The sequence below is a fragment of the Chaetura pelagica genome, unplaced genomic scaffold (genome assembly GCF_000747805.2).
Source record: "Chaetura pelagica isolate M959 unplaced genomic scaffold, ChaPel_1.0 scaffold135, whole genome shotgun sequence".
NCBI lineage: Eukaryota > Metazoa > Chordata > Aves > Apodiformes > Apodidae > Chaetura > Chaetura pelagica.
Window position 1 is genome coordinate 3,449,586 of NW_009953649.1, and position 24,699 is coordinate 3,474,284.

At 40.2% G+C, this 24,699-nt stretch overlaps 1 protein-coding gene across 1 annotated transcript; it reads right to left on the minus strand.

The window, feature by feature from the left end:
- Nucleotides 1-1,207: 1,207 nt before the first annotated feature.
- RAB32 (RAB32, member RAS oncogene family) lies at nucleotides 1,208-19,033 on the minus strand. Its single transcript, XM_009999977.1, has 3 exons — nucleotides 18,727-19,033; nucleotides 3,684-3,961; nucleotides 1,208-1,719 (listed from the first exon to the last, which is right to left on the minus strand). Exons 1-3 carry the CDS (start codon nucleotides 18,953-18,955, stop codon nucleotides 1,570-1,572), a joined length of 657 nt encoding a protein of 218 aa, XP_009998279.1. The 5' UTR covers nucleotides 18,956-19,033; the 3' UTR covers nucleotides 1,208-1,569.
- Between the last annotated feature and the right edge of the window lie 5,666 nt (nucleotides 19,034-24,699).

Below are 24,699 nucleotides of genomic sequence, written 5' to 3' on the forward strand. Positions count from 1 at the left end.
ATGCCAAATCTTACTATGGTAACTTGAAATAAGCCTTTGACATAGCAGCTACTGGAAGATCAAGTTGTTCTCAAACATCAATGAAGACATTTGTGTACAGGAGACATGATATGAAGATTCATGTTCTCAAAAGCTTACACCAACATATATAAGATGCCCAAATATATTTATTTGTCTCTTAAAAAGTACATTACTTTAGAAAAAAGACAGCCTAGAAATTCTCAATACAGATTAAAGTATATCCAATCTGACACATACTTCATGCTGATGTTTAAATAAACAAGCAAGGTAAGACTTCAAAAGTCAGTAGCATTGAGGTACCAGGGCAGGAAAAATCCTTAAAATAAAGAGGAGCTTCAAAGACTTTCAGCCAAGGAGAGCCAGAGTTCCAGAATATATTCAAGAGCTCCAGAATCTCTCTAATCCTTTTGATCTTCATTTTGTGCCAAAAATATGACTTATAACAGGGACACATAAGCATCTCAGCATATAGTTACAAACAGTAAGCCAGTTCACCAGCTCTGAGCAGTCAGAAGAGTGCAGCACTGTTCTAAAATTGAACGCGATAGAGCATGTTGGTTTCTGTTGGTTGTTGGGTTTTTTTGTGTGTGTTTTTTTTTTTATAGGCTAGCAAGAACCAGTTAAGCTGTTTCCTTAAAGACATCTCTCATCCCTCATGTTATTCAGAACCATCTTAAGACACAAGGAAAAAAGAAGCAAGTTCATTATCACAGGACAGCAAAATATTTTACTTTTTTTCAGTGTTAGTGTATGAAAAAGTTACTGAATGTTTATTTCTCAATGTGCTTATGGGTGACGTTATCATAACTATGTGCCATCAGTACAACTATATTGATTAATGTGCTTCATACATAAAGTATTAGCTGAAAATATTCTACCTTAAATGGCTGGAGATGCATTTTTGTTAGTATCTTTATAACCACACTTTTCCCCTTTTAAGTACAATTGTCTACCAGTCTTGTTTTTACTCAGTGGTAAAAGCCATCTACTTCACTCACTCCTAGTGAACACACCAAGACAGATACCTCCCATCTGTCATTGCCTCTTCAAGATTTCTGGGATGTCTCAATCCAGGAGAGCTAGCAATGAGACAGATCCTCATGGTGGGGGATAATAAATAGGGACAAGTGTGCATGTGAAAAGGCTAAAGTGGGATATTACTGGTGACACAGAAAAAGGTTACTTTAAAGGTGAAAGTGTCTATTCAGCTAAAACCATGAGTGAGTCCTATTTGGAGTGTAGCATACGCTCTAGAAGCAAACTAGACACTGAATACTGTCTTTGTTCCTTTTTAGAAGTGTAAGCACTACCTTATGTTCTCAAGTAAGAAGACTAATCAGACATAGATGCAGCCACTTAAGCAAGTGGAGTGATAAGTCACAAGATACTCAGTTTCATGTTAAATGAGAATATGTAAACACCCACAAGAATTGCCTATTCGGATAATACCAGACACCCCATATGGATTGTCACAACACAGCACCATAGCAGCAGTTTAAGGAACAGTCTTGCTGCTCATCCAATCACGTTTACTGAACAATAGTAGCATTAGCAGCACTGTGATTTACTCTCTGCTTTCAATGGGTCTAGGTCCAGTTTTGGTTTCCCCACATCATTTTCTTCATTAGGAAAGGCTTTGTAGTTGGCAAGGATGTTTTCCACCAAGAATCGAGCAGCTTCATCTATATTGATGTTGTCCTAAAAATGTTGAGAGCAAAGAAGTCAGTTATTTTTTTAAATAGTCACACATTCCTAGAAGCTGGCCAAATAAAAGCAGCTCTTCTACAGTCTCATCAGCATAACACAAACAGCTTAGATGCATCAGGTTATTGCTCATACACTTATTTTCAAAAAGGTTAACAGAAAGGTTTGAGAGAAAGTTATGTGCATAATACAAATAGGATACTTAAATTCTAATCTAGCATGGAGTTGGGCTAAGTGTAACTTGCATTTGGAAGACTCAAAAATTCCAAAGTGCATTTCTACATCTCGAAAGATAAGCAATTAGACTTTTTATAGGAGAATTCTACCTTTTGGTGTTTTCCTCTTCTGCTGCTGCAGTTTGGATGCACTTGTTTATGTAAAAGGACCTTTTCCATCAGTCTCAAAAGCCCAGCTAAATCAGGGTGCCTCATGTAGTCTTTCCACATTTTCTTGTGCATGCTTTGAAAAGTGCTTTCACATACAGTGTTTAGAGAGTACGTATGCCAGACACCCTGATGAAATACATTTCTGGGTATGTTGGTTACTGAGGCCAAATTGGCCAGTGCCAAGGGGCCTTTGGCCACAGATTTGACCTGGCTGGGCCACCTGTTAACTCACCATGGAGCTGCCATGTCTGGAATTGTTCATTTTGTTTCCAAAGAAAATACCACTCCCAGTACACTCTTCTGTCTGTATTTGTAGATCTAAGTTCTACATAAGCAAGGTAAGATCATAGCAACTTCTGACTCGTCACTACTGCACTTCACAAGTTGGTGGTTGTCAACCACAAACTGGTTTTGGCAGTTTCTAGATAAGATACTTTCTTTCCCAGGGTAGAGGGGGAATTCTCATTTTAGTGTAAGGATGTTCATAAGATATTTCAATGTTTATACTCTCTTCAGTTCTTTTGCCTTTAACATTCTCCCTGTTCCATGGGGAGTGGGGCCTGCATTACTGATGACTAGACTGAAGCATCAGTTCCAAAAGAATATCCGGACATTTAAGTGGGCAGGATTTAAGAACATAAACTGATTTGGTATGCTTAGAAAACAAGACAGCTGTCCTGAATTTTTGCTAAGCTATTTTAACTATACCTCTTCAGAATCCTAAACAAGTTGATTCATAACTGAGGTAGGACTAATCTTGTCTGGACTTTCCTCTGCACCAAGAACCTTGTTTTGCATTATTGTCATAATTGCCACCTAAAATGAAATCTGTCACTACACGTCCATGTGAGGTTTTGTTCCAATGTTACTCGCATTTATTTTTAACCTATGTTGAAGTTTATACCTAACAGCACTATGGACAGGTGAAGCTTCCAGGAAGACACAAACCAAAGTGGATTCTTTGCATTCTTTTTTACTGTGAAGTGCCATAGAATGTGACTTTTTAGTAACAGGTGGTTTTTTGGAATTATTTGTTCAAATACAAACAATTATCTAATGTAACTAATTCCTATCACTGTGCATCCTTCTTCCTTATTTTGAAGTGATCACAAAAAGGCTTGTTACTTTATTTCTTACTTTCCTCTTACATTTTTTCTTTTAAAGAGTTGTCTAAACATAGTTTTGTACCAGTTCATCAGCAGTTAAAGGAAACAGGCCAAAGGAAAAGAGGGACCCTGAGATTTAACTCCTTTATATGGTAAGCTATCAGTCAGATCAGTAATTGAGTGCCTCTGATCTTAATGCATGCAATATGCAAAAACTTACATAATTCAGTTAATCAAGATTTCCAGTTGGTTAAGGTTCTCTGAATTTAAGATGCAGTTCTAATCTAAACCAAATATGCTGCAAGTCTTCCTCAGGAGTCAGCTAGCTTGCACACCACTTTCAGCTTTTCCTGAACACTGGAGACTTGACTGTCACTTCCTATACTGGGTAATTTTATTCCCCACATGACTATATTAATCCATTAGCAACACTTGGAGTTAAAACATGTTTCTTCTTTATGCTCACCTTGGCAGATGTTTCAAACCATCCAACAAAGCCGCCTTCTCTGCAGAACTGGTCCATTTGAGAAGGATTCTGGTTGCCATCTTTCTTCTGGTCACACTTGTTTGCAAGAAGAACAGCAGGGATGGGGCTGCCATTGGGAAGTAGTACTTTACTGTCCAAATCATGCTTCCATTTTGAAACAGCCTCAAAAGTGGAGCCTCTTGTGACATCAAAGACCACAAAAGCACCAACTGCCTCTTTGTAATATACTCTGGTCATATTTCCAAAGCGCTCCTGGCCTGAAAGAGAGCACAGTAACAGAGGATATTTATATTTAAGCATGAGCTGCAGTCAATGTAAATGAAATTCTGTACTAGGTTAGTACATACAAGTTTGGCATCCAGGTCTAGTCACCTCATTTATACAAGATTGCTTCTTCTAGGTAAGCTCATTGTAATGGCCTTTATGTATATTATACATGACAAGTCAAATGTTAAAAGCAGTTTGCAATCCCAACTATTGCTTTTAATTTTATAACTTATTTGTTGAATAGTGTTGAGAAGTAATGCCTAAAAAACCTACCAGCACAGCTATATAAAAAAAATTTAAAAAATTCATCAACAAAAGCTTCTTCAATATTTAGATATAAATCCAATTCCTTCACCTAAAGACTTAAGCAAACCCCGAGGCTTTTACTGAAGAGTGATCAACATGGTTTTCTACAAGCTCCAAGGCTAACAACCTTCCAGTCATCTTCTGAAGAAATCACCTGTATTGAAGATTTTTCCTTAGGAACAAGCTCAAAGTGAGCAAGTTTTAAAGTTTGAGGTGTTATCTTTGATTTAATCTTAAATCTAAAACCTTCTCTGGAATAATTTCCAACCATAGGAATTATACAGAAATCCCAGGATTTTAAACAAGATTATCAGAATAGTTAAAATTCACAATAAAAACCTAAGAGAAAACCAATGGCCAACAAGTAAACTAAAAAAGCTTTTTCTTAAGTACAACTATTGTAGTCAGTGCACTTGAAATGTAGAATCAGAGTCCCATTCAGTTACTCTTCTGTTTGAAAGGTCAGACCAGCATGCTGTGTTTGTACTTCAGTGGGCATAGCAGTGTCAATTGCTAGCAAGAAATTAGGACTGCTAAAATAGCTTTGTTTTTTTGTTTAGAAGTCTTCATTGGGAAGAGTAGTCCCTGCCCTTTATAACTGAGTTTTACAGTACATCATCACTTCAGCTATTAGAATTGAATGCATATGCTGTCTTAGAATAAAGTAAGAATTATAATTAGAAACATAGGATGTTTATAAACTGAGGACATCAAGTCAGCCTCTGATTAGCAGGGACAAACAATTAAAAGAACTGGGTATTTATCTTCTCTGAAAAAGCCTGAAATTCGTTAGGTGGAGAAACTTGTCAAGGAAACCTGTTAAACAGCAAGCTTTTCTAGCTCAATTGTCTCATTTTAATGTCACTACTACAGTGTACGGATTAGGTCATTCCCAATAGACATTTTCAGAAAAGGTTGACTAAGCAGCTGTTAGAACTGCCTGAAAGCTGCAGTAGCTACAGGGAAGTTCCAGAGAACTATAAAGCTCTACAAAGCTTTTTTTTCTGGCTATTCAACTTTAAGGTATGATGATGTATAAAATAGCATCACTAGTCAGCATATTCTGAGGAGTGGAAACTATACATTAATTTCTTCACTACTAGCTAAGAAGGTGCATGCAAGATGAAAGCTCTTCCCTCCATATTCAAAGCTCACTCAGGCTTTGAAGCACTATTTGTGTCATGGATTCTAAGGCAAGCAAGCCACGCACCAAGCCTGCATCTTGGTGGCTGTGTCACTGGAAGAGACACTGCTGATAGAGAGATTCCTGATACGAGTCTCCCAAACAGTGTACACAGAACTTGTCATACAGGTAACTCATATCCCTAAGCCTTCCCATATCTAAAGGGTGTTTTTGGTGTTGCCTTACTGCCAATGTTTGTACCATGTGCCCACTGTTTCCATTAATCAAATACCATAAGGAAGAAGTTTGGCCAGAAGGCTTTTATTACTTCTGCAGAACAATTGTGTCACATCTAAAGAAGCTTCATCTTTAGATTGTGGGTGTTTTTTTGTTTTGGTGGGGTTTTTTTAATGGAGCTGCACAGAATCAAAGTTTTATTAAGCCAGTCACTGCACACAAAATCCCATAAGCTATGAGGAACTCCTTCTCAGCTTCCCCACTTGTTTAGCCAGTCTCATCCCAACTCATGTTACACAGAAATGCTTCTGACTGTGCTAAAGCATCAAGTCTTGTGTTCAATTCAGTCTCTTCACACCACAGGACAAGCCCATAATCTCAAGGCCTACAGTGCTCTTTACCTACCTCAGTCTTCTACAGAAACATTTCTTCAGTTTGGCCCCAAAATGGACACTACGTGCTGTTACTTATAGAAGACTGCATGTTAATCTGAAGCAACAAGGGGAAAAGTCCCATAAGTTCTCCCTATTCAGTTGTTAGAGATCTATGGATATTTCAGTCTTTTTAATTAAGGCTGTAAGTTTTTTCCAAAAACTTGATGGGAGTTTACACAACAAAATTAAGTTGTATTGATTAGTTGTAGAAAGGATTGCTAGACTGTTACCAGGAAGGAGTAGAGACAGCATAATCACTACATATTAAAACTAAATTATTTTTGAATTGCAGGTAATGTTATCAGGCATTTCTCAGATACCTGTGCATGCTCTAGGTGAGCATGACTGATCAGTTAACACGCCAAAGGACATTACCATTGACTGAACCCGTTCCTGTCTATTGCTTTCCTGTCCAAAAAAGCTTTAAAGATAAAGACAGGTGGCAAGAAAGCCATAGTAGCCTCCTATGGCAATAACCCTTGCTGAATCCCGCACAACACTGTATTTAAGGTGTACAAGAGATTGAACTAGTACAGCATTACATACAGCTTCCAAAAAACCCACATTAACAAAGAATGTATCATAATCAAACTTGAAGAGTCATGAACACCACCAAAGGGATTTTCTTAAATAAATAACTGTGGACCTAGACCATAAATTTGAAAATTACTCAGATACATTTGTCAATTCTATTTCCAAGAGAACTCCCATTATTTTACCATAGTCAGTCTTCCTCACCCACATGGCCCAATGACTGTATATACAATGAGCTGTGGAGTTGCAATGACTGGTAACCAAGACTGCCTGGCAGGTGGTTCCTTGACATTGGCAACTTCTCCTGCCAGCATCCCCCAGTCTACATGAGGCTTTAACATTCTGCAGCCTCTTGCCAGATACAATGGCAAGGCAGATACACCAGAAAGGCAACAAGAGTCTTGTAGCAGAACAGCAGACTCACTGAACACCCTCAATGGGCTATGACCAAGAGAGGCCTCTGCAAGTGGGGTTCTGCTAACTGGCAGATTCAGGAGCTCAGGAATAATGCAGAAACCAAGGTTAAAATTTTTTTTGCTCCTATAGTGCAAGTTTTAGATTTGGAAAAACATCAATACATATTCTCCTGTAATATAAGTTTGTGTGAAATCAGACAGCTGATGTGTGTACCAGCATAAAAGCTTCTGTCTTCTTACATTTAAGCTTCACGAGGATTTAATACCCCTTATTCCTATAAAAACACACCAACTCAACACCACTGTAGTGTTAGAGATTAATGCCTTTTAATAGGTCAAATAAACTCCAGTATGAGTGCTGCCCTTTTCTAAAGTACCCCAGCCTCCAAAACAGTTTATTATGCAGAGCTGCTTCACCTCTGGAATTCACATCCATCAACAATAAACCTGACCTGCATGCTAGATTATGACTGTTCTCCTGTCCTGCCTGAAGGCTATCAAGGATGGATGTATTTGTATTTCACAGAAAGAAGATAGAGGCAATAACACATGGCCTGCCCAAGAGGTAAGAATTTTGTTGTGATAAAAAAGTATATGACAGGAAGCAAGAAAATAATTCAGAATAAACCAAGTAGACTTTCTTTACAGCCCTGTTATTACTGACAACACACATGCTGAACTTCTTGCAGAGGATGCAGTGTACCCTAGACAGCCTTTTGAAAATTTAACAGGACTTTCTGGTAAAGCTTTTGCAAGTGCTTTTCTGCTTGCAAAAACACTCAAAAAACCCAACCCTGTAGAACACACTGCTCCTCCAAAGTCTTGATTCTGACCATTATTCCCTATTTATGTTAAGATTAGATGTCTGAATTTTTGCCATGGTCAGTTCAGCCAGGGATTTGTCATTCCTTTTTCGTGCCCAGTAGAATTTCTGCTGTAGGCATTTCACCATGTGTGAGAACAGTGTTGAACAATAAAAAGTAGATCTTACCCCTAGAGGGGATAAAAGCTTAAAGCGATCTGATAAAACTAGACTTAAAATCTCCACACGTGGATAACCATGGAAGGAAGAAGACAAAGATAACTACTTGCTTACTACAGCAGTTTGGAAAGGACAACATAGGATTAATCATCCTGGTAGGTCTAGTGCCTCAATATAAACCTGATGGTACCACAAGGTATACCTTCTCTTTGTTTTAGAAATTCAAGTGCAGATGAGAGCTAAGCTACAAGACAGTCTTGGGGATCAGAGGTTTTGTTTGGAGGTACAGAAGCAGCTGCATGCTATGCAGTTTTCTAACCACAATGTTTTAACATGTAAATGACTCAGCAAGTATTTTCCAGGAATTGCAACGACATCATGTCATGCATCAGGAACTAATACAGTTCCCTACAGCAGAGGGATTAATTTTAGTTTAGAACTGTACTGGACCTTGGGAGCTATTTTTTGCTTTCCAGTTTACAGTGTAACAGGGACAAACTGTAAGCTAAAAACTACACCAAAAATTATAGGCAGGTCTGACATTAGAAGCCATCTTTGTCCTTTACTTCACTGGAAAAGATAAGTTGTCATTGTGAGATTCAGACAGTGCCAACCTTGCCTTGAAGTACATTATAAAGAATTTTTACAGCAATCTTCCCCAGTGTAAGGAATAAACAAAACAGTCCTGTTTTTCACAGCAGTGTGAGTTATTGTGGCAGTTCTTGCTTTTAGTTAGCAGGAGATACTCTACATTGCTGCCATTATTTCTGCTCTTAACTGCTCCTACATGATAGGAATTAAGACTAGAAAAAGCAAGTTAAAACAAACCAATGGCAGCTGGATACACATGACACTGAGTTTGTCAGCATTCCTTTCCCCAGGCTATTTAATATACCTAGAAGTCTTAATATGTAGTTTATATGACCTAACAAGAACCTACACAAGGAGACTAAAGTGCCCCAACTAGAAGCAGCTACCCCAGCTGTACAATTTCTACTACAAAGGTAAATTTTGGTTTAACTCTGTCTCTAACAACCATATAGCACAAGTTCCCCAATCCTGTAAAAATCTAAGATTAGTCTTATCTGAAGCGACACAACTCAGAAACCAGAGCTGTGTTAGTTTCATTTAAACCCTTAACATCTCATCAGGTGTACTAATGGACAGCTGGACAAAGTCCTTCAAAGTTCTTCTCTTTAAAATGAGATTAAGTATTCTGGCACCCCACAAAAATTGCATCATTAATGAGAAAGATGACCAAGAGTTATAAATGCCTGACAACTGGAAAAGTGATGGAACAAATAGTTTATTTCATTGAAGTAATGCTAGTTCAAGCCATTTTTGACAGATTAATCAACTTAATAGGTGGTCAAAGCTCAAGATTTCCTAAGTGTGGCAGTTCCACATCAAATAATCTTAAACTATAGTTATATAATCTAGACTTCAGTCACCCAAAAGGCAACACACAACTAGCTGAAGAGTTTTATGCCCAAGTTTTTGCTGGAACTGGGAAATAATGCAATGAAGTTTTGCCATTTTTTCTTGGACCCAATAATACAGAGTTGTCCAGAGTCTGATAAATAGCAAAAAGTCTTCAGTTTACAAACAACGCCAAGCAGCTCTTGCCACTGTCCTTCAGAATGCTGAAAGTTTATTCAGTGTGGTAGCTGTTAGCTAAAGCACCATCCAAATGGGTGGGCATGCAGCCTAACCATGTCACTGAGTTAGAACCACTGTCTCTTTCAAAACTCACTCCTTTGGGAGTCACAAGCAAGAATAAACTACACTTTGGGTGCCTGTTGGCCTTACAGCTGGATGTTTGGCACAACACAGCAAACACCCAGAACTGCCCTGAGGATGCATCTCCCAAAGTTCTCCAGATGGCTAATGCACTTTAGCACTATCAGGGTCAGGTGTGAGCTCACTGAGGATCCTTTTTAGTCAGATATATCAATACCTTACCGCCAAGCTACCATAGCTGACAGCATTCCCCCTCTTCCCCAAACCAGCACAGCTTGTCCCAGAACTGTCTTACCCAATTAGACTGAATCTGTTACTCAGTAAGAAGTAGGTTAACCAAGCCACTATTAATATTACAGAACATACTCAAGTGTGTCTTTCTGCTTTTTCATGAGTAGCAACTGAAGCATGAAATCAGACACTGAGATGGTCAGTGTGAGACTGCTCTCCACTCCTCACTCTTACCCACTTAAGCTATTAGCACAAGTTGCCACGTGTTTAAAATCATGAAGGTTTTTAAACCTAGCAGCTACCAGATACTAGAAACCTTTAAGAGCTAAAAAAGGCACACCTAGCCTGACTTTTACTTTCTACTATTGTGGAAGTAATACTTGGTATTTGTGGTTCTGGTGACAAACACCAAAAGGTTGCACTACAAGAACTACATGAACACTGTATCTCCCTTTATTAAACAGTACTAGAAACAGTTTCACTGACTGCAGATGGTACAGTTTGACAGAAAAAGCATCCTCAGACGATTTAAAGTGAATTGTTAGTGTCCTTTCTTACCCAGGGTGGTATAGGAAAATTAACTGACCACTGACTGGCCCTGTTCCCAACAGCAACTGTCTCAAGCCCTTCAGAAGAATGGTCTTCAGGGAAGTGGTAATAAACCAGTTAATCCCTGTTCAACTAATGCCCACTTTACTATAAGAGGTAACTTTTGGTCCTCTGATTATATCTACATGAGATAGTTGCAGGGTGCAACTGAAGCAGTTCTGTTGAATAAGAGTGTCAGAGACTTGATAACCACAATGTACTAAGTTTACAGTATGTATGAGAGACTCCACAGTCATTGAAAAGTCACTGAAGAGTATCAGCTTAGGTGCAGCAATATTTTGATAGCTTAGATCATAAAAAAGTGTTTTCAAATGTTCCTAGAAGTCACTAGCTTATTCTGAAATGGCAGGAAGCAGTTTGCTGTAAAGTTTCACTGCACAACACAGCCAGTTTCTAAACTAGTAATTTGTTAGCTACCAGAATTTTCAAAATCAGTAGTCTTTCCATTCACTGTATGCTATTGCCATACTTTAGAATAAAGCAGTAAAGTCCTGATTACTACCAGTGAAACAGCCAGAGTATTGAGGTGCAAGTGATCAGAAGTTAGACAGCCAATTTTCATCATGAATGCTGACCACATCTATCATCCTAATGGATGGAAAAAGCACACCATTCTCTTTCTGAAAGATATAAAGCCTTCCTCAAACAATTGCACAGCTCTCACACCAAATGTTACAAAATGACTAATAAACTTTTACTTGCTGTCCATAGCCCTGGGCCAATCTACTGATTTATGATTGTCCAAACTGACTTTAACTGCTTACTATCTTAAGTTTAGAGGCACTTACTGTTAAAACTTGCTGTGTTCAAATGTATTCTACATAAAAGTAAGGCTGTCATGTTGGTATAGAAACTTTCACCTGTTTTGCTTGTCAATTTTCTGTTCAAAGATACAAGAGGAAGTCCCTAAGCACTAGATTTCCATCCCCAGAGTGCAGCCAAGCTGAATGATTTCTAATTAGCTGTCAAATGCAGTATGTATAGAAAAACTCTTTGCATTAGTATTCAGAAAAAGTCGACACATGGTCCAATTAGTGCCAGCAACAGCATGAATTGGTACTTCCTATCTTGCTTTAACTAGACTTACCCAAACACGTAATCTGCCAGAGTTAATCTATTTCATGTCCAACACCCTCTAATCCATCTCCTTTGGTGCACTGCCACGCAGCCAATGCTGCACAGTGATGCTTGCATTGCACTACAGCATTTCACAGCACACAGGAGAACAGTTGTAAAGTCAGTTTGTCCCAAGAACAACTTTATCACGAGACTGAAAAAATGTTAATCTCTAAAATGGTCAATGTGTCATGGCACACTGCGTGTGATTGGAATTCTGTATCAAATAGCTGCCACTTCAGTCTACGCAGCACTCTAGCCTGGGAGTATTTGAAGAACAAGTTCCTGTAAACTGTCCAATAAGAAGCTGCTTTTTTGTCTGTTATTCGAAAAGCTGCTAAAATCCACACAGTAAGAAATACTGGTTCTCATTTGATGCTAATCTAGAAGACACTACAACTGAAAGTTTTTCTACACTCTGTCTACAGAGTTGATACTTATTTGTAAAGAAGCTCCATAAACCCCTACATTCTCATCATCTTCCAAAGCATAATCCTAACACCCCATCTACCTTTTGTTGTCTCCATAGGCAGAAAACTTGTAATGTCTAACATTCTACCAGAGGTAGTTTGAGAAGCATGTTGTGGTTTGTAGTCACTGCTTATTGCCAATTTTAAAGCTAGCATGACCAGCAGTAATTTCACAAGAGTTATTTCTATGCTTCTGTACGAAAACAAACAGAAATTATTCCCTTACTGCCTATCACTTCCTTCTGATAAGGTACATCACACTTTAGAACTTCTGAAGTGATCATCTGGAGGGAACAGTTTACAAGACTGCAAAAGCAAGGCAATGGTTACCACTGGAGTTCAAGGAAGGCATTTCCAACAGCTATTAGACAATCCAAGTATCCTTGTTCACTAAGGGAAGAATCCTATTTTATACAGCCTGCTGGAGCCTTTTTTGGAACCAGGCAGATTATTTTCTTTCCTGCATTTCACAGACAGGTAATTAGTTGAGAACAACTCAGACGGCACATACCAACTCAAATTGTACTTGTGTACATGTACTTCAGTGACAGAGTGTCCTAGTGTGCATATAAAGAAAACCAAACTGTTAAGAGGCAAAGCAGAGACAAAGTGAAGACACCAAGACTTTGAAGCTGCATCACAGACACAAGGAAAGTTGATAAAGGTCATTTACATTCATGTAAACTCCATACATTAAGATAAAAGCATAGATTGAATATTGTCTGCACCAGTGTCTCTGAAGGATAATGCACTCACCTTGTCAAACCTGCCTAATTTCTGACTATGTGTCAGTATTACACAAAGAGCAAGAATTTAAGCTCTCTTTAAAGCACGTATGGGTTATGATCAATGTAAGTTAATGATTTCTGTAAAGACTCCCAATTTGTTTTATACTCTGACCTAAAAATTAGATATGTTGTGTGATATATGGACAAGGAGCTGTTGGAGCAAGTCCAGGGTAAGGCCACGAAGATGACCAGAGGGCTGGAGCATCTCTCCTATGAAGACAGGCTGAAGAGAGTTGGGGCTGTTCAGCCTAGAGAAGATAAGGCTCCAGGAAGACCATATAGCAGCCTTCCAGTATCTGAAGTGGGCTTATAGAAAAGCCAGGGAGGGCCTTTTCACAAGGTCATGTAGCAAGAGAACCAGGGGTAATGGCTTTGAACTGAAAGAGGGTGGATTTGGGCTACACATTGGGAATAAATTATTTATTGTGAGTGTGGTGAGACATTGGCACAGGTTGCCTAGGGAAGCTGTGGCTGCCCCCTCCCTGCAAGTGTTCAAGGCCAGGCTGGATGGGGCTTGGAGCAACCTGGTCTAGTGGGAGGTGTCCCTGCACTGGCAGTGGGTTGGAACTAGGTGATCTTTAAGGTCCCTTCCAATCCAAACCATTCTATGATACAAACTGTTTTTCCTCCTGTTTGCTGCACTGCACAGAAGAACTTAAATACTGCTTCCCTTTAAGGTAGCTTCCCCCTGCCCATTTCATGCATATCCACCCTGCCATCCATCCTTTTTTCTCTGCATCAAAGTGCTAGGGAAGCATTTTTATTGGAGCTTGTAGAAAGCATACAGCTTCTGAGCAACTGCTAAATATGACATGAACCTTATTTATTTGAAAATAAGGCTGAAGCTCCATCTATTCCACAGAGATTAGAAGCTGAAGCACTAAGTTTATTTCCACTGTTGACAGAAATTAAGACTACCTGCAAGATCATTACAATGGACTTTCTTTTAAACTTGTACTAGACAAGGTGGTCTTCTAAGATCATAACTTTAACCTAATGTCTTTTAGGACACCTAGAAAAGCCTATGAATAAACTCTAAGCTTATTTCCAAGACACTTGGAGCATCTGTCTCAATTTCACAATCTAACTGAAAATTAACTGAACAGTCCCGTGTTGCATAATCAAAATTACCATACTAAACTGCCTTACAACACTAGTTTCAAGAGAATATGGGAAATCAGCATTTCCCATATGCTTATGGAATTCCACCAGTACATAGGCTTTAAAAAGTTTAGTTCAAGAAAATATATACAGTACTTCAACTTGCTATGTAACTGCAAGAACCTTCACCAACATGAATGATTCAGTATGTCACTGGTAAGGCAAGGAACTTACTTCATCAGCAAGACCAGTAAACAACTTGTTTCATAGCATTTAATTAAAAAATTACTTAAACATAATAATTCCAAAAAGGAAAACATGTTGACATCCAGAGCTTATATTCAGAGATGTCTGAAGGCTGGAGACACATCAAAAGAAACAAGTTTAACATGTTCAGCACTTATTTGGATTCTCAGCCATAGAGCTCCAAGGAAGTTCGTAACTCTAATTCAGCTGGTTCAGAAGAGTCACAAGAAAGGACACCCACACAAGATTTCCCACAGAGGGGTGGTTTCTAGAAGGAAACATATGATACACCTTCAGTTCTGTTTCTCGCCTCTACTGCTTCTAATACAGTGCTTAGAAACTTTCAACATGAGCAGGCCTTTGACCTTCCCCTTCTCAAACTTCATCTGCTAGTCTGGCATGTTTCCAGCCAACATCATCCTTAGAGTAAGTCTCCTCACATCAGATTTATAGTTAAACATGTGTGAGTGGGAAGCATTCAGAAACTAGTCACAGGTCTTCCAGATCTTTTTCATCAGTCTAGATATTTAATCACCTAAAGATTCTCCAACCTAGACTGGGAGTTTTCTGATCTGCCAAAACTGGTAGCACAATGATACTGCTAGCATCTCTATATGAAGAGAGCAACTGCTGGAATCTCTATCACAATATAAACTAGGAAAAAACCTGATGACTTTAAAAAAGCTCTGAACTCTTAAGTGCTGCATCCATTTCTAATGAAGTCCTGGAAAAAGCGTGTTGGTACAAAGTAATGCAGAATGAATAAAAGCTTTAAAAACACATTTTGTATGTAAGCTGTGAGGAGTGATATCCTTCAGGATAACCCAAGTTCAAGTGGTCATCTTTGACTTTTACTACCCTTGCCCTCCAGTTCATACAGACTGATCTGATTGACAATCCATGTGATCATAAAGCAGCAGCTAACATTACTCACTTGCTGGTCTTATGAGATAAAAGTTTTTGTGGTACAGAAAATCCTTAAAAGTGTTCTTTCAATTATATGTTTTCACTGAGTTTCATCAATATGCTATATTCTCCTCCTACACTATGCTGTGGTCCGTGCAGTGTACTCAAACAGCATGCTTGCCACGTAGGTATCTCCAGTGTATTGAAACAGACTTTAAAAACACTTCCCTATCGTTAGGATTCCTTTGTTTTGTATCTCTTGACCACAATCATTCTTATCTCGTATTTATTTCACCATTTATGTCCTTTGATCAAGGGGGTTCCAACATTTTCACATGTAACCTCTCCAGCTTCTTTCAGAATACTCCATGCTGCAACCAAGATAATTTGACAGCGACTGATCAGTCTTACTCTCAAGCTTCTTCCTATCCATTATTCAAGAAGCTACAACCTGGGGCTAAAAATTAAAACGGTTGAGTATTTCTGGAATACACAAGTCTAGGCACAACAGTACCCTTCCTCCCCCTTCATTATTTCACATCCCCTCCCTTTTGATTCATCTGCAGGAATTTGCATGACTTTGTAGCTTACAACAAGGCTATTTTTTTTTTTAACAGAAAAAAAAGCATAAGCAGTGTAACACTGTCATGCTCTATTTGACAGAATTATCTAATCATCAAGAAAAAACTCAACTAGCACAAGAAACTGAAATCACTCAGGAACCTGCTGAATTGCAACACCCAGCACAGCATTTATCATTTTGACAACAATCACACAGGAGCTAGCAAAATATCTGTATTATGATCTTTAGCTAATGACTGAACTACATGGTTAGTTCTTATCACTGATTTTGGTACAGACCCATAGATTGTAGCACTCAGCTCTTTGAAAAAAGGTGGTTTTTTATTATGAAATGTTAAGTACAAGCTTTGATCTCACAAAAAATAACATGCTTCACTATACTTAAGGGTTAGACTTTTAATTTGGAAGCCTTTTAAAATGCATTCAAATCAGTTCTGAATGCCAGCCCCATATTACTTGTAGGGATGTCACATGGTAAGTAACGTCACATAAGACTTAGATCTCTTCAAGAGATCTAAAGCTGTTTGTCTGCATACACCAGCAGACAAAATTATCTACATGACCTGTTGAAAGCCAGAAGACAGTTGGATTTATGAGTTAAAAGGAAATGACTATCACATGCTCAGATACTTCATTACATGCTTTAACAAGGCGCTTTAGGCAATATGCACTATGACTGTATAGATGTAGACAGCTGTAGAATACAAGCCCAGGTGGAGGCCTTTAGCAGTTTTAAGACTATGAACAGCCCTTATGGATACTAAAATCCCTTTTATTTTAATGATTTAACACTTAACTAAGATGTCAATTTATAGAGGAGTCTGAACTGTTACCCTCCCACTGGCTAAACAAAGCCCAATCAAATATCACTGAGAATAAGATTACTTTTCTTCATGGTCTTGTTTTTCAATTGCAGAAGGACCCCCACCCTCTTGGAAACAGAGCAGTCTAAGTACCAGACTAGAAATAAGAGTTCGGAGTGCAAATTGCAAAAGAGTTGTGTTTTCCTTTTAGATTTTTACTAGGTAAAAACAAGTCAAGAGTTTAATATGAAACTCTGCATCACATTGTAAAATAGGAAAAATACTCCCCACTTGGTTTAAGAGGTCATCATTTGCAATAGGTGTGGAAGTATTATGAATAGTATGTAAACATATTAGTGACAGGAAAATTTTTATTCAATCTGTCAGCAATTACTAGCAGAAGCCTCCAGGAACTTAAAAGCAGCTCTTAACTCAGTCTTCCTCTAGCAGTGTCCAAGATACATGAAGGGCAATAACGAAGAGTGAAAAATATGGTCTTGAAATGAATGCATTGACACATTGATAGGACTTCCCAAAACATAAGAAGATCTGTTCAAATTTTGTCACAAGTAACAACTGCATTTCTGCCTAGCCTGTTTAAACAGATTGTTTTGGCAAAGCACACATTCCACCCTAGTTTCAGAAACCAAAGGCTGAGAAGTTAAAACACAAGTGTTGCAGCCTGCCAAACCCCTGGATCCTGATATTCTCCCCTCTTTATTCTTTGGAACACCAGACTTGCTCAAATACATCCAGTGTTGTACCAGCTTGCACCAATACTGCCAATTGGTTTAAAAAAAGTTAAAACTGATCTGTAAAAGGAACACATCAGAAGAGAAAGCTTGCCCACATTGTAGCTGCTCTCCAACACAACAATTAGAAAATATTCTAGTTTGCCCTACCGGCCAGCAGCAGAAATATATTTCACATGTTTCAACATATGACAGTAAGAAGCAGACTTTTTAGTTTGCGAAATCATATTTGAAGTGTTCCAAGATAATCTTTAGAGCAGAAAGACCAGAGACTGATGTACAGCTGGTCACAGGGTTACAGCAGCCACATGTTACACTTCCTCTTTTCTGAGCTTACACTTAACCAATAAAATTCATGGAAACTGAAGCAACCAGTTGTCATCCTAATATCTTCCATTACTCTAAGTTTAAACACCAGCATTTGAAATAAAGTCTAATTTCATATCCAAAGAAATACTTTGAATGTGGTGTAGAGAGATGATTAGAGCTTGAGGTTAATGCCCAGGCTGCACACAACACAGTAGAAAGGCAATAGCAACCCGAGATGACTAAGTTGAGGACATGGACTTCTTACAGGAACATAGCAAAACAGTTTATTCTGCAGCATTTAACATCTTAGCATAAGCAAAGTTAGCCATAACTGGAGTCTTTAAGACACAAGTGGTAAAGAACAGGTTTGAATTACACATAATACAATTTCTATATTACACATAGGAAACAGTGATGCAGTTTCAGCAAGCGAACAGGGTTTTCTGCTTCCGTGTGCTCAAAGTACATTTTGATACACAAACTCAATATTTGAATGTAGAGCTAAGCATAACACAAGTCCCATTCCTTTACTCCACATTGCAAGGACACAGGTGACCACAAACACACAGAGACTGAGCATACTTCCTTTGAGAACACTTTTAGCTATTTGAGCTAAACCTGCAAAACCTGTACAGTGTGCTTACTAGACAGAATCTACTCAGAAGATACATTTCCTCTAGAGGCATTATGCAGCCATAACCATGAATGAATTTAAGCAGTAGTCATAACCAAGGCCTCAACTGCTTGGGCAGCAGCAAGTGGGTCAGGAGGAGCAGCATGAACAGGGACCTTCTGGGAACCCTGGAGCCAGCCAGCGCAATAGAACCGGGCAGCTTTTTGTGAACTGCTCTAAGACCCTGGCTCCAACCAGGAGACCTACAACACCCACCAAGAGGAGCACACGCAGCCTCTTAAGAAGTCACAAACTTTGCCCCCACACCAAGACCTCCCTCTACTTAAGCACCGACGGCAGATATGAAAGGCTGAATGCAACAGGGGAAAGAGAAAACAAGCAGACAGACTTCACAGCAGAAATACAAAAAAAAGCGCCCGCCCGCCCCGTCCCGTACCTGCGATATCCCAGAGCTGCAGCCGCACCAGGGTCTTGCTGTCCCAGTTGATGACTTTGAGCGCGAAATCCACCCCGATGGTGGCCCGGTAGTGCTGGGAGAAGAGCTGGTGGACGTACCGCTTGATAATGCTGGTTTTACCCACGCCCAGCTCCCCGATCACCAGCACCTTGAAGAGATGCTCCCGGCACTCCAGGACGCCGGAGCCCGCTCCCTCCCCACCGGCCATGCTCGGCGCTCCCGCGGGGCGCGGCGGGGCCCGGGGCCGCGCTGCTGCGGGACGCGGCTCTCCCGCCTCACAACTTCCCTCCGACAGCAACTTCCCTGCAACTTTCCCCAGCCAGCTCCCCGCGCTGGGCCGGCCCCCGCCACCCCACAACCACCTGACTGCAGTCACAGGACGCGGAAACTCCGCGGCCTTATAAAACTCCGGGGGAGGGAAGCGGGGAGGGGCAGAGGGAGGGGCCCGGCCCGCCCTCCCGCTGCGGGAGGGAGAGGGTGGAAGGGGGTTCCTGCGTCTTCTGGGCCTCTCTCCCTTCCCTGCTGATCCCCCCGTTCCCTCCCCGGCCGGGATGGGCTGCGATGGGGCGGCCGGAGCCCGTCCCGCTCCCTGGGGCTCCCCGGGCAGCGGCCGCAGCGGGGGCTGCGCCTCAAACCGGGGCTCCCACCAGGGAAGTTCCAGCTCCTTGTCCCTGACGTCCGCCCACTTCTGCTGCTGGTAGCGGCGACTTTTTCCCTCGGTAGTTTCGAGTTTTCTCACCTCCGTTCTGCGAAGCGCCTTATGGCAAAGAAGTTGGTGGGAGAAAGAGGGTTTAATCAGGGGATCTGCTAATAAGGGGGCTCCAGGGAGCCACGCTCACCTCCCCATCACCGGGCGTGCTGGTTTGCCTGCCTGGAGCCGGCCTGGGGCCCCGTGAGTGCGGGGTGTTTGCACCCAGGTGTGTTCCTGCACTTGCACACTCAGCAACAAGGCCTGGAATTGCACAGCGGGGAAAAAAAAAAACCCAACAAAACAACAGGTGGTGCTGAGCTCACCTTATGCAAACAAGGCCCAGGGCGGAGGCAAGAGCAGTGACATAGCTTAGGCCATCGTGCACAAAAGGCTCAGGTAACAAGGAAGAAATCACCTACCTCCTCCTGCAGGGTTCCCATCAGGCACTGACAAGCAACTTTGTTTACTCTCTGTTCCTAAATTAATCCTCTAAAATATATTTTATCGTTCTCTGGTTCTTTTAAAAAATAAATCAGACACACTGTTAGGACCCCACGTAAGTTTCTTGTCCCTAGGACCATGCAATTCCACATGCAGAGGTGGTAACTTATGAAGAACACCTGAAACATCTTGGCTAACAATACTCTCCAAATGAAATGCCTCAAACCCAGGCATCTGTCCTTCCAATGAGAGGATAGAGTTGTGTGGCAAAGTGGTACTAAGTGCTGTAATGTTTAGCTACCATGTAAATTCCCTAAGAGAGCTATTGCATGCCAGAGAGGCATCAGGACTGCTCTGGAAGGGAGATTTGATGTGACTGTCTAGTCAGCATGTGTGTGCACAAGTTAGAAGCCCGGCTGAAGATCCAGCTGGGAGTGAAGGGATGCCTTCAATAGGAAATAAGTGATGGTTGAAACACCTGGTAATTGATCTGGCAAACAGACATCACTTGCTCCGGATTTTATAACAGTTGATTACATTTACTAATCCCTTAGTTATGCTTTAAATTAACTGTTTCAGTAAAATAATCCAGACTTTCTCAGTTGGAGCATTCTGACTTCCAATGTCATAGAAAGGTGATGCGTGCCATGTGGATGGGAGTGGGTGAAGAGAGCAGCTGTTAGGCAAAAGGAAGGAAAAATGCCAGACCTCTTGGTGAAAAAGTGTACTTAGGAATTTTATTCTAAATTTATTAATTTAAGTTGTCATTCTATATTAACTTCAAGACAATTGTTCTGATCAGTATTTAGTTTGAAGCAGAAGTAGTAATATTGGAATACAAATTCAGGAAAGACTTACTCAAAAAATTAGCTTTCTTTTTTTTTTTAATGGTGGGCGGCACAGGGTAGCAGAAGTTCTCTGGTAAGAGCTGCAATAGACAAGAAACATTGTCATTAGATGGGCAACCAAAGATGAATATGGGACACCATTGATTCTGGTAAACCTCTCTAACTGATCAAGACTGACATCTGTCTGTGTGAAAGGTTCACTCACATAGGGAATTCAGATAGTGTGCACTGGAGAGCTCTCCTCACATTGGTGTCTGTGCAAAAAACAAGGTGGGGTGAAAGTGAATTGTCACGTGCTCACTTAAGGATACGGCTGGGATCTAATGGGGATGCAGAAGCTTAGTTCTTCAAGCTTAAATGTAGTCTTTGTGTCTTCATTCCCCACTTGTCAGATGGTGATTATAGTACTTCTTACCTTACAGAAGAGTTATGTGGAAATTTTAGGTATTTCCTACTGTTTCTTAGGCCTACTTACCACCTTCTTTGTCTCATGTGCCAGAGAAATCCATGACTCTGATTACTTTCTTCATTTCTCCTTCTCATTTTGTAGGGGAACATAGGTCATATCAGACCATTAAGTGAGCAACTATACTGTTCTTAGTACACTGAGCAATTAGAACCAACACAAAAACCAAAGAAGTGTATAAAAGTCATGATCTGCTCACAGAAGAGTCACTAACAGAAACAAGAACAAAATGTGACTGATAATTTTCCACAATTAATAGCTCCATCAGTTCTAATTACATTACTGCATGCCAAACATATAGCTCTGGATCTTGCCTGAACTAATAATTTGCCTTAATTTCCTTATTATTCATTTCATTCAAGCTGGCTGATGTCTGTGTGGAACAGCTTGGCAAAATTCAGTCATTTGCAGTTTTGTTATTACTGTTCTGTCTCTCTGTGGTGCAGTATAATCAACCACGCATGAGGTTATAGAATAAAGTATAATCACCACCTGCCTAGTGCAGGGTAGATAACACTTATACTGTGAGCTTAATTTTGGTGTCCCTTGGTCTCCTATATGTAATTCTGCTTTTTAATTGAGTTCTTTTTACCAGTTGAATGTCAGCAAAAATCCTCCATTGAACAAGGGTTGCTGGCACCACGGTACCATAATTGGGATTACATTATTATATTTTACCTTTGGTTGCCTGTACTGGGAGACTAGGAAAGGGTTATTATTGTGCCATTTTAACTAGCTTATCTGGTTGATTGCCTTTAAATAAGATGCTTGCTTCATATTTCAAATAGCAATTGTAAAAGCTATTTGGTTAGGGTTTGTTGTGTTGCTTTTTTTCTTTCCCTGCACTGGAGATATCATGAATGAGGAAAAGAAAAGGTAAATCTTACAAAACAGGCTTTTGGCATCCTCCCAACCTGAAGGCTGGATACTGGTCTGAATAAAAACTGCAATTTTTTTTACAGTTGCTGTTTGCTGATACTAGCCTGCCCATTCACTGGAGTCCTTTACTAAATCATCAGTTTATCCACATTTTGAAACATTGGCTTTCAAAAGCAGCTGGATTCAAGAAACTGTCTGCTGACTGGAAATGCTTCAGAGCTTTTAATAGCCAAACAATCAATACACAATGAATACTTGTAAAATAGCTTTGCTTGTAAGATGACATTGTAGTTTCCTTCTTTTTCAGATTTTAGTGTCTTTTTCTCTCTCTTCCTTCAAGACTGTTTCTTCTGATCTTTCCCATGTTAGCCTATCCTCTACTTCCACTACTACATCATTTTACCTTATCTCCCTTCTATGTTCATTATACCAACTGCTGTTCTTTAATATCGTCCATTCTAGTCTTTTTGTGTGTGTATGTGCTCTATTTTTATTTCCTTTTCCCCTGAATGTTTTTTATCTCACCTCACTTTAGGCCTTTCATTTTTTAGTTATTTGCTTGCTTTTTTTTTTAAATGATTTCTCACTTTCATACCCACTCTTCTGAGCTTATTGTTCTCTGCAGCAAATATGGAATTCTTCATGTTTCTTCTTGTCAGACTGCAGTGAAGAAGGAACAGCAGCAGGTTCAGCCAGTTAGTCAGGTCAGGAAAGCTGCAGGACGCACATTGTTGCCTGAAGCAGAGGGATGTACGTTGTTTACTCTTCTCTGTAGTTGCATTAGAAGTTAAATTCGTAGCTGAAGGGATTGTGTGACTATCCAGAAAAGTGGAAGTACAGCACATGGAAGATTTCTCTGCATCTGTGTGAGGAAGCACAGCTGCTTGGTTGCTATGACTGAACAGATTTACACGCTATGTTATGTATCTCCATGAGCTTCTCTGATCAGGTGGAGGATGCAGAGAACATGTGCTCCACGTGGCATTTCCTAATGGTCAAAGGAAAAAAAAATCCATGTTGTAAAATTGTTATGATAGACAAATTGTACTGCCTGAAGCAGCATAGGTGACTGAATGCTTTCTTTGAATGGTGGTTTTCTAGGGAAATGTCCCAAAGTACTACTTTTAGTGATAGTAACATAGAAACATAACATAGATCAAGATAAGCAGGCAAGGCTGGGGGTCTGTTTGAAAAATAGTGCTGTATCGAAGTAAAACACTGATCAACAAAGCACATGTACAAGAGGCTTGAGTTAAGTGGAGAACAGACTGAGACCAGCCCTGAGGAGAAGGACTTGGGGGTGATGGTTGGCGAAGAGCTCAACATGAGCTGACAATGTGCACTTGCCACCCAGAAAGCCAACTGTGTCCTGGACAGCATCAAAAAAATGTATGGTCAGCAGGTCAAGGGGGGTAATTCTCACCTTTTACTCCACTCTCATGAGACCCCACCTGCAGTACTGTTTCCAGTTCTGGAGCCCCCAACACAGGAAAAACATGCAGCTGTTGGAGCAAGTCCAGAGTAAGACCATGAAGATGACCAGAGGGCTGGAGCACCTCTCCTGTGAAGACAGACTGAGAGAGTTGGGGTTGTTCACCCTGGAGAAGAGAAAGCTTTGGGGAACCCTTATAGCAGCCTTCCAGTACCTGAAGGGGCCTACAGAAAAGCTGGGGAGGGACTTTTTACATGGTCATGTAGTGAGAGGTCAAGGGATAATGGTTTTAAACTGGGAGAGAGGAGATTCAGGTTAGACATGAGGAAGAAATTCTTTAGTGTGAGGGTATTGAGACACTGGCCAAGGTTTCCCAGAGAAGCTGTGGATGCCCCATCCCTGCAGGGTTGGATGGGGCTCTGAACAACCTAGTCTAGTGGGAGGTGTCCCTGCCCATCCAGGAGGGTTGGAAATAGATGATCTTTAAGGTCTCTTAGAACCCAAACTATTCTATGATTCTGTTAAACATATATATGAATTTATAGTCTACAAACACATGCTCAGTTTTTATCTGCTGAAAATTTTCTCCATTGGTTGCATAAGAGCACCAATGAATAGAAAGCTAAGATTGTATGTTAGTATTAGCCTATCTGGGGTTTCACTTCCTACAAGGCAGTATCATATGCTGCTGTCTCCTGATCACAAATTTAACTGTATTAGATCAAGTTAAACTTGTAATATACACCCAGCCTACATTTAGGACAATTCTACTTAGACTTGAACGATGTGGTTGCAGAAATAACAGATACACAGTTGCAAAGTGTATTGTGGATGCCTGCAAGCAAAACCATTATTAGACATATATTGCAAAATCTGGAAGAATAAATATTAAGTTTTTATGAAAACACATAAAAAATGGTCTATGCAGTGAAGTGGTAGATGAATGTTTTTTGTCTGGAAGAGGAAGAGAAACCAGCCATGAGGAAGTCATGTCAAACAGTGATGTTTGCTAGTGTTTAGCAAATGCCTGGAGAGATTCCTGTTGAAAAGACCTTTCTCACAAGGTCTGATAGTCTTGCACAGAGGGTAAGATAGTTGCCTAAGACTAGCTCATCTGTAATCTACTTGTTCCTCGTGTATAGGCTTCCTGTTAGGCAAATTCTGGGCTATGCTTGCGTTATTGTTAATTTTATTA

Excerpts from the sequence above, each read along its gene's own strand:
- RAB32 (XM_009999977.1), bottom strand. The coding sequence starts at position 18,955 with ATGGCCGGTGGGGAGGGAGCGGGCTCCGGCGTCCTGGAGTGCCGGGAG. Across the intron at positions 3,962-18,726 it reads GCAGCTCTGGGATATCGCAG|GCCAGGAGCGCTTTGGAAAT; the intron begins GTACGGGACGGG and ends GCTCTCTTTCAG. Across the intron at positions 1,720-3,683 it reads GGTTTGAAACATCTGCCAAG|GACAACATCAATATAGATGA; the intron begins GTGAGCATAAAG and ends CAACATTTTTAG.